General features: G+C 45.0%; 1 protein-coding gene across 1 annotated transcript in view; it reads left to right on the forward strand.

The window, feature by feature from the left end:
- Window positions 1–10,000, forward strand: part of LOC138978301 (zinc finger CCCH-type antiviral protein 1-like) — a 13,949-nt gene that overhangs the window by 1,787 nt on the left and 2,162 nt on the right. The window contains exons 1-6 of the mRNA XM_070350982.1: window positions 1–1,153; window positions 2,201–2,433; window positions 2,614–2,844; window positions 4,973–5,163; window positions 5,605–5,829; window positions 6,839–10,000. The exon at window positions 1–1,153 is cut by the window's left edge and continues 1,787 nt beyond it; the exon at window positions 6,839–10,000 is cut by the window's right edge and continues 2,162 nt beyond it. Of these exons, the coding sequence (XP_070207083.1) occupies window positions 1–1,153; window positions 2,201–2,433; window positions 2,614–2,844; window positions 4,973–5,163; window positions 5,605–5,829; window positions 6,839–7,277 (2,472 nt within the window). The 3' untranslated portion in view covers window positions 7,278–10,000. The remainder of the gene's footprint in view (window positions 1,154–2,200; window positions 2,434–2,613; window positions 2,845–4,972; window positions 5,164–5,604; window positions 5,830–6,838) is intronic.

Consider the following 10,000-nt stretch of genomic DNA (forward strand, 5'->3'; position numbering starts at 1 on the left):
CGCTTCCTCACGTTTGAAAAAAATGGCGTGGTGAAGTTTGTCTCCATCAGCTACAAAGAAGCCCGCTCTTGCTTCAAGTACAAGAAACACAACACAGACAAGTGCGTGAACGACAACTGTCCTTTCTTCCACATCTGCAGGGACTTTATCGCCGGCTGCTGCCCTTCGGAATCCAGTTGTCACTTCAACCACAGCTTCCACAAAAAGAGCAACGCTGAGATCTGTAATAAGTGGAAGCTGTGGGACTTCACTGACGAAGAGATCCGAACCATCGTGTTCCGAAGCTCACCCGCGGTCTGCACACAATTCAACGAAGGAAGCTGTAAGGAAGACTGCCCAGATATTCATACTTGTTCCAAGTTCCTGAGGGACGAATGCAGCGATGATCCTTGCAAGGTTGGTCATTTAGTCAAAGGCCCAGAGCACAACAACTGGGTTCTTGAGACATTCCACATGCACAAGATTCCAGATCATACCTTACGCAAGATGGTCATCGCACCTCAGAGTGAGCCTTGCTTACATGGAATCAACACAAAACCAGCATTGCCTGATTCAACAGAGAACCCTAAGAAACCGCCTTTGGCCCCGAAGAAAGCAAAAACCAAGCAACTGCTTCTGAATGATCCTGAAACATCTGTCTGTGCTAAGCCAGGCATGCAGCAAGAGCTGGCTCAGGGCACTTTCCTCGCGAACCCAGAGATGAAACTTCCAACTACTTTTCTTGTGCAAACAACTACAAGCGTCGCAGAGGACAATTTGAACATACATCAGAAGACACGAGTGCAGATCCAAAATATTCAAAGGCCAGACACAGAAGCACATTCATCTGGATCTTCGGTAGGCCCAGGCGTTCCTCCTAAGGAAGCCGTGCCCCGGCACCTTCAGCATAACCATGGCCAAGCGGACAGTCTATTATATAGTTCAGAGAATCGTTTGAGTGACGACCGGGACACTGGCCTTCTGGAAGAACAAAAGCAGCCTTCCCCAAAACACAGGCCAAGAGCTCAAGAGTTACCACAGTCTACCAAAGCGAAGAGTGTCCTTGTCGAAGAACAACAACCTTCCCTAAACGCCAGGCCAAGAACTCAACAGACCCCAAAGACGCAGCCACGCCCGCGATCACCAACACCAAGTAGAGCTGTTGCGAAAGACAGTAAGTTGTTTAATTAACATTTGTTGTGTTGTTCGTTGCATCTCCTATAACCGGTACACAGTTTCAGTACATTTAGATCGGGTATTATTGGTGTCAGCCCGAAAAGATCATTACACATTAATTTCAACAGCTTCTTACTTCTTGCTCACCCGTCCTGCTCTCGCATTGTATGTCAATTCTTACTTTTGGTGGTCTCATGGATGTTGAAATAAAGACATATTATTCAGGCAGTCCCGCCCTAGACTCAGGGTGCGCTAGGATTGTTTATTTAACGTCTGCAGGTTTTGACGTCAAGTCCTTGTAACACAGACAATCGTTCATATCTGTTGGTGTAACTTACAGCCACAACAATTGCAACTCACATGGGCAACCTTCAGCAAACTTACACAATTTACCATGCCTCAGTCAAAACTAGTGTGTATCGCTGTTATCTACTCTTGTTCTAAACCCCAGTGGTGCCAGTTGAACCATTCTTGGGCAACTCAAAGTCAGTAAACTATTTGGGTGGCCGAGTGGTAACGCACTTGCGCTCGGAAGCGAGAGGTTGCGAGTTCGACCCTGGGTCAGGGCGTTAGCAATTTTCTCCCCCCTTTCCTAACCTAGGTGGTGGGTTCAAGTGCTAGTCTTTCGGATGAGACGAAAAACCGAGGTCCATTCGTGTACACTACATTGGGGTGTGCACGTTAAAGATCCCACGATTGACAAAAGGGTCTTTCCTGGCAAAATTGTATGGGCATAGATAAAAATGTCCACCAAAATGCCCGTGTGACTTGGAATAATAGGCCGTGAAAAGTAGGATATGCGCCGAAATGGCTGCGATCTGCTGGCCGATGTGAACGCGTGATGTATTGTGTAAAAAAAATCCATCTCACACGGCATAAATAAATCCCTGCGCCTTGAATATGTGCGCGATATAAATTGCATAAAAAAATTTAAAAAAAAATTCCCTGCGCTTAGAACTGTACCCACGGAATACGCGCGATATAAGCCTCATATTGATTGATTGATTGATTTTATTGCTCATCATCGCTGCCTACATTTGCACAGGTGGAGGCACTCAGCGTCAGCGGCCAGCAGGCGACTACGCTCAGCTGTGCGAGCAGTACACCTGGAAAGGCAAGTGCAGCAAAAATGACCAGTGTTCCAAATATCACCACATGGTTGGGGCGTCTCAAATCTGGCAGGTCCGCATCTCTAGCCAGTGGAGGGATTTCTCCAGCGCTGACAACTACGACATGGAGAAAGGCTTTTGTGAGCTGGCGTCCTGTGAGGACTTTCAGGTACAGTTGCACGTGTTACTTCGGGTCAGTGACTGAGAAGAGGTTTGGGGGGAACTTTTGCGGGTTATACAAAATGTAATAATCAAGCAAACAAAACTCTTGTGCTCTCTGCAGAAAATGAACAAGAAGACATAGATGTTAAGACATGATAGTTGAACTATCTTTTCGCTTTTCCTGCAGGTTTTTCTGGACGAGATCGGAGGGGCCAATCTGTCACTAGACTTCAACAGGATGAGGGCACAAGTGGTGAACACCTTTGACTCGTGCCCCTCTGAAGGACAGAGGCTGAGAGTTCGCAGACTATCCACACCATCTTATGTCGAGGCAGAATACAACACGCCCCTAAGTTTCTACACCCAGTGGTGCTGGTACCGAACCAATGATTTGGGAAGGATGCTGCCTTTCGAATCGGTTAGTTTTCGGTCTATGTCTCCGGGTGGACACAAGTGCAGGCTTATTCTCTAGAGCTGTGTACCATTTTGTGACATGCATTTTCAGTTCTGTGAATGATTTAAACATAATAAATGGCAACTAGAATATATTCTCTTCACTTTTTTCAGTCATACTCCAGTCAGTGATACAGACATGCAACAAAAAAACAGAATATATTTTTGTCTCTTTTTACATTTAGTCAAGTTTTGACTAAATGTTTTAACATAGAGGGGGAATCGAGACGAGGGTCGTGGTGTATGTGTGTGTGTGTCTGTGCGTGTGTGTGTGTTGAGCGATTCAGACCAAACTACTCGACCGATCTTTATGAAATTTTACATGAGAGTTCCTGGGAATGATATCCCCGGAATTTTTTTCTTTTTTCGATAAATACCTTTGATGACGTCATATCCGGCTTTTTGTAAAAGTTGAGGCGGCACTGTCACACCCTCATTTTTCAATCAAATTGATTGAAATTTTGGCCAAGCAATCTTCGACGAAGGCCGGACTTCGGTATTGCATTTCAGCTTGGTGGCTTAAAAATTAATTGATGACTTTGGTCATTAAAAATCTGAAAATTGTAAAAAAAATTGTTTTATAAAACGATCCAAATTTACCGTTCATCTTATTCTTCATCATTTTCTGATTCCAAAAACATATAAATATGTTATATTTGGATTAAAAACAAGCTCTGAAAATTAAAAATATAAAAATTATGATCAAAATTAAATTTTCGAAATCAATTTAAAAACACTTTCATCTTATTCCTTGTCGGTTCCTGATTCCAAAAACATATAGATATGATATGTTTGGATTAAAAACACGCTCAGAAAGTTAAAACGAAGAGAGGTACAGAAAAGCGTGCTATCCTTCTCAGTGCAACTACTACCCCGCTCTTCTTTCAATTTCACTGCCTTTGCCATGAGCGATGGACTGACGATGCTGCGAGTATACGGTCTTGCTAAAAAATTGCATTGCGTTCAGTTTCATTCTGTGAGTTCGACAGCTTGACTAAATGTTGTATTTTCGCCTTACCCGACTTGTTTTTACACCCCCGGTATAGGGGTGTGTATAGGTTTCGGTCGATGTGTTTGTTTGTTTGTTTGTTTGTTTGTGTTCGCATATAGATCTCAAGAATGAACGGACCGATCGTCACCAAACTTGGTGAACAGGTTCTATACATTCCTGAGACGGTCCTTACAAAAATTGGGACCAGTCAAACACACGGTTAGGGAGTTATTGGTGGATTAAAATTATACAAGGACTTATAGAGGGACATCTTAATGGTCAAAGGGAAATAACCATTCTCACTCAGTCACTGCCACCAACTGAGAAGGTTATTTCCCTTTGACGGGGGTGTTTTTCCTACCTCGGAGGAATTTCTTGTTTTAAATGTGTTCAAATTCATGTCATAACCTTTGCTTTCCGTGTTACGAAGATGATGTACTTTGAAATCCTTGTAGTTTACTGAACGTAGACAAACGAAATGTGCAATTATTTCGATCCTTTTCTCTGCAGGCCAAGGATATATAATTTTATGGAACCAGTATTTATTAACCAAATCAATTTATATGGTTAAATTGTCTCATTTAAATAACGAAATATCACCGTCGTAACATGGTTTCCACTGGTACACAGCTCTGGAGAATAACCCTGCAATTGCCTGTCACTTTCCTATTGCTTGTGTGGTCCCAAAAGCAAACAGAACAACTACTCTCGCTGCAGGCGCAGCGCCTGCCTTTCTTTCAACTTCAGAATTGTTGCAAAAGACAAGAGATTAGAGTTTCAAAAAATCGATAGACTGCTAACTTTCCAACATCCACACAAAAGATAAGAACCATCTGTTTTGATGCTGAAGTTTCAACACCCTGACAGCGAAGGTTTTATGGACCTCACCCCAGCTTAGGGCATTGTCATCACACTCACGGGCTTTGTGGACCTTCACATGGCAGGACCTTGACTCACTAGGTGGTTCTGCAGCCGAAATACGCTTGTTTCTATTGCCCTGTGCTCCTAATTACCAGCGCAGGGCATTGCTTTCAAGAATCCAACCATCCAATTATCTTTTTAACTTGTGTAAGATTCTTGCTTGCTCTTCTTTTGACCACAGGATCCACAGGGTACACTTCAGTACACGCTGGAGGAAAAGTACATGATGCGCCAAGAGAATTATCAATTCGAGGTTGGCGAAGAGCAGTTTGTGCTGCACCTGAAGAAAGGGGTCTTGGTCAACCAGAACAATAGACGCGAGTACCGTGTTCTTCGGCGGCCTCTCCGTGCCAGCAAAGGTTCGCCAGTGATGTATGTACATATTTACTTTGTCACATAAAAGTGACCCTTCACGGTAGGGAAGCTCATAATCAGCCACAGATACAGAAAAATACAGATATCTCCACAATAACACTGTATATTTTTTTGAATCTAGTTTCTTACAAACTGTGAAGAGTTGCTTCCTAACTTTACCTATTTCTTTGAAAAAGTCCTTGACGATACCACAAAGTTTCTCTGTTGCTCTCTTCAGCGGCTGCTCATTTCAAAACTATTTGTCTGTTGTCAACGTTCTCGAACAAGTATATGCATAAAGCTGAGAAAAACGCAAGGACATTGTTTTAATCTCGTTATGATAGAAGTAGAAATGACCACGACACACATTTTGAGGTGGCGAAACTACGAAGGAAACTTGTTGGATTGTTATACTGTAGGGTGGCACGCACAATACATCAGTCATGATGCTTTTTGCAGGTCTCCCTTGCTGTTGAGCGAGCCACCGCCCTGTCATTATACCGACCTGCCCGCTCACTGGAGCAGCATTGACCACTACCAGGACTTTGAGATGGTGGAACTGGACAGCTCGGGGACAGAGTACCTGCTCGTGGCCAGAACCTTCCAAACTACTACCCGTGGAACCGCCACCATTCTGCGTGTGTTTAGGGTTCAAAACCCTGGGCTGTGGGACAAATATTGCAGGTGTGTTATTTTTGTTTAATGTTGAAAACACTTTTGTTCTTGCTGCACAAAAAATACTTCTTGTGAAACTCATGCAAACAGCGAATATCTTACAAATGGTCCTATGTAATGTCGTTGCTCGTGTACTTAGATCTGTATGCGTAGAGTGTGGTGGAGGGCTAGGGGGATGGGTCATTGGTTTTCTTAGGACCTTGATCAGGAAGCGCTTTTTTGTAAAGCAAACTTCTATCAAGTAAAATACGTGTAGTCAGTCAACAATGTGCGTGTCTCGGCTTTTTTCTGTATTGTTACACGGCTGTTGTATATGGCGCAAGAGATATATACTGAACGGCAAAAGTTAGGGACCGCCCTTGAAAAAACCAGGCCGTCCTGACCTGGGCCTCTCCAGAACGCTGTTGGTGGCCTGGAACTTCTGATGCAGCCTGACCACGACAGAATGTGACACTCCAAGTCGTCTGCCCACTTTTCGCTTGCTTACGCCGTCTTGCAGCCATGCGATGGCCAGGGCTTTGTTGAAGGTGGTCACCTTTCGTCTGGGAGGCATAGTGAGAAGATGGTGGCTAGCGGAAAATCGCGGGGCTATAAAGCCTAACTGGTGACAACAGTTCACTCTCAACACATCCCCCCTGCACGTGCATAACGAATTTTTCATCTTTCCCGCCCAGGCTTGCCCACGCGCCAGCGTAAAAATGGTCCACTTTTTGTAGTTTGGCAGTTTCTGTCTCGTGCCCTAGCCAGGCCTCCGTGGATCCCGAGCAAGTTTCCTGCTAACACAGCATTGCTCACCCACTGGTGTGTACGGCCTGACAGCCATTTGGTTTTATAAACTTAGGAACAAGGAGTTTGGCACAGATGAAGTCAGCTGGGTTTTTCAAGGGCGGTCCGGCCCTAACTTTTGCCGTTCAGTATATATGTACCTGTACAAGGCTAACAACATAAAAAAAAAGCTTTCCGACACGTTTGTCTTGAAAAAAAAGTATTCGCTAGTATGAACTGTTCTGTCTCACAGTGCAAAGAGGAGCATGGCTGCACGATACAAAAGCAAGGTGGAAGTGGATGAAAGGAATTTGTTCCATGGCACAACCAGCTTCAAGGCAGCTCAAGGAATATGCGCCAACAACATTGACTTTCGTCGTTCAGGACAAAACGTCGGTGCACTCTACGGTAGAGGAGCGTATTTCTCAACCACGGCGTCCTACAGCAGAAGCTACACCTGTGGTCCCGCCGAACGCTACATGTTTCTTGCTAAAGTCCTTTTGGGAAAATTCACAAAAGGCGAACAGTCGTACACTCTCCCTCCTGCCAGAGAAGGACAGAAACTGTACGATTCGTGCGTGGACGAAGAGCGTTCCCCCACCATCTTCGTCATCTTTGATCTGGTTCAGAGCTACCCCGAGTACCTTATTCAGTTCGAGGATGCGATGATGGAATCTACTCTCGGGCAATAACAGTCGCCAGGGGCCGGTCCCTCGTCTGGGTCTCGAACAGGTTCGGTCGTTTCCGGATCGGGTTCAGTTCTCTCCGTACAAGATCCGTTGGACCTAATTAGGTTCGCGGATTTAAGGATGGGGTCATCTCTGAGGCCACAGTAGTCACGAGGAATCGTCGGCATGGAAACAGGAGCTTCCGCTATGTTGGGAACAGATTTTGATAATTCAAAACAAACTGCATGGACTGATTCGTCTGGGTTGGAAAGTTTAAGTTTCCCTTTTTCTGTCACACAAAATAACCCGAAGAGGCTCTTTGCCTGCACAAAACAAGCGTAGCCGGGTCGTGGCGCAGTACAGTCGTGCTGTAGTTCTTTTGATTTGCCATGTGCTGGATTTTGACCGCGAGCCCCGACTTGATAACTTTTTCAAATCGGAGTGATCGGCATGGTCGTCGTAAAAACGTAGAGCTGTGTGACGGGGTCCATAAAAAAACTACATCACGACTGTACTGCGCTACGACCCGGCTACGCTTGTTTTGTGCAGTTCAAAATAAGCGTAGGGAGAGCGTGCAGCTTCGCGACCTAGCAGATCCCACCCCGACCAAACCACGCTCACAAAGATCCTCCCACGTTTGGCCCACGATTGGCCACGCTCTCCTCAAATTGTACAACGGAGTAGAAGCGGCGTCTCTGTGTGAACGGGGTATAAGCAAGACTGTCACTATGTTTTCGTTTTTCTTTCTTTAATACTCCAAAACAAGGACAGAAAACTTGCCTGTTTCCAGTGACAGTTGTCCTCTGTCCGTGTAGTTCATACGGTATATGGACTTAATGATAAGTTTGTCACATGCCTCCCTCTCCCTCCACCCCCTTCCCAGTTCCACCCTTCTCCATACCCCTCACGCACGTCAGTCAACAAAAAGTATGTACTACTGACACATTGTGGCTGGTAGGCTTCTTTATACAAACCGACCAAAACTGTAAAATCTAAATAAATGTTTCTTTGCTATACCTCTTAAAAGAAAAGGCCGGCGGGGATGTAGCTCAGTCGGTAGCACGCTGGATTTGTATCCAGGCCGCTGTCAGCGTGAGTTCGTCCCCACGTTCGGCGAGAGATTTATTTCTCAGAGTCAACTTTGTGTGCAGACTCTCCTCGGTGTCCGAACACCCCCGTGTGTATACACAAGCACAAGACCAAGTGCGCACGAACAAGATCCTGTAATCCATGTCAGAGTTCGGTGGGTTATAGAAACACGAAAATACCCAGCATGCTTCCTCCGAAAACGGCGTATGGCTGCCTAAAATGGCGGGGTAAAAAACGGTCATACACGAAAAATTCCACTCGTGCAAAAAACACGAGTGTACGTGGGAGTTTGAGCCCACGCACGCAGAAGAAGAAGAAGAAGAAGAAGAAGAAGAAGAAGAAGAAGAAGAAGAAGAGGCCGGGAGCAGAGAAATGAAAAGAACACAGGGGGAAAAAGCGGTGACAATTCTCTCTTGAAGCATGGTCGCTTCTCCAGGCACCCTCATCCGTAGGCCTACTTTCCCAATCCCTATACTTTCCAATTACCCCATCCCCTCCTCCAAACGCATTCCACTCTTTGCTTACTGGCGTGGGTTATGGCTCCCGTGTGCATGTAAGGCGGGGTTATATAACTGGTTGAGGTTTATGTTGTTGTAATAACGTATATTGTTATTGTTTTAAGTGTGTAAACTGTTGATGACAAGCGTATGTCGTTAGCAACCTGATGCCACATATTCTCTTGGCAAGCTGGCGAAGAGTAGTTTAGACTAGCAGTGGTCAGTGTTAGCTCATGCACACAATATCAAGCCCATTTCTGAATATGTAATAGCATTAGTATCCCTAGCGATCGGATGGTGCTGGACCCTGTGACGTCAGTCGTCCAAAATGAGAAATGCGGCACAGGGGCCAGAAGGTTAGGTCTAAGAAAGAGAGGAAAAAATCGGCAGTGCGAAAGGACAGAGCTAGATACTCTGCATCGCCACCAACTATCACCGAGTGGACATTGTGGCGATACGTTAGAGATGTTTATTATTCATTTGTACTCGCTTGGCTGTTAGTAATGACTTCAGAGAGGACAGATAGATCTTCTTAATGGAGACAAAGAACAAGGTACGAACAATCTTAAGAAATGCAGACAAAACCAAGAGCAACGATTTCTTCTCTTTATTTTAGAGTATAACTTTAGGAGAAATAAAACAAAGGGAAACAACGTGCGTACGTGCTTTCCTGGTGCAGACTTCTCCCGGCAGTGGCTAATTGTGGTTACGACTGTCCAACTAACACTTGTTCTTATGCTAACTATTCTAAGTAACTTTGTTTCTTTCTGCTGGTCAATATTTCTACTCTGTCTTCCCTGGCTCTAATAATCTGGTCTCGTCTCTAGCTCTGTCCTTCCGCAAGTACCGGTTCTTTTTACATTTAGTCAAGTTTTGACTAAATGTTTTAACATAGAGGGGGGAATCGAGACGAGGGTCGTGGTGTATGTGTGTGTGTGTGTGTGTGTGTGTGTGTGTGTGTGTGTACCCATGTTTCCACAGGTTTGGTTGCCTAAATCACCATAAGGCAACCATCCACACGTGGATGGCAACCTAAACTCTGGATGGCAACCTAATTGTGTGGATGGTCGCTTCATTTAACACCGTTAAATTGACTTTTTTGACGGAAAGAATGTCATAACAATGTTCAAAATGACATTCTTTCCGTCCACACGTGTGGAT

This window comes from Littorina saxatilis, linkage group LG10 (genome assembly GCF_037325665.1).
Source record: "Littorina saxatilis isolate snail1 linkage group LG10, US_GU_Lsax_2.0, whole genome shotgun sequence".
Classification (NCBI taxonomy): Eukaryota; Metazoa; Mollusca; class Gastropoda; order Littorinimorpha; family Littorinidae; genus Littorina; species Littorina saxatilis.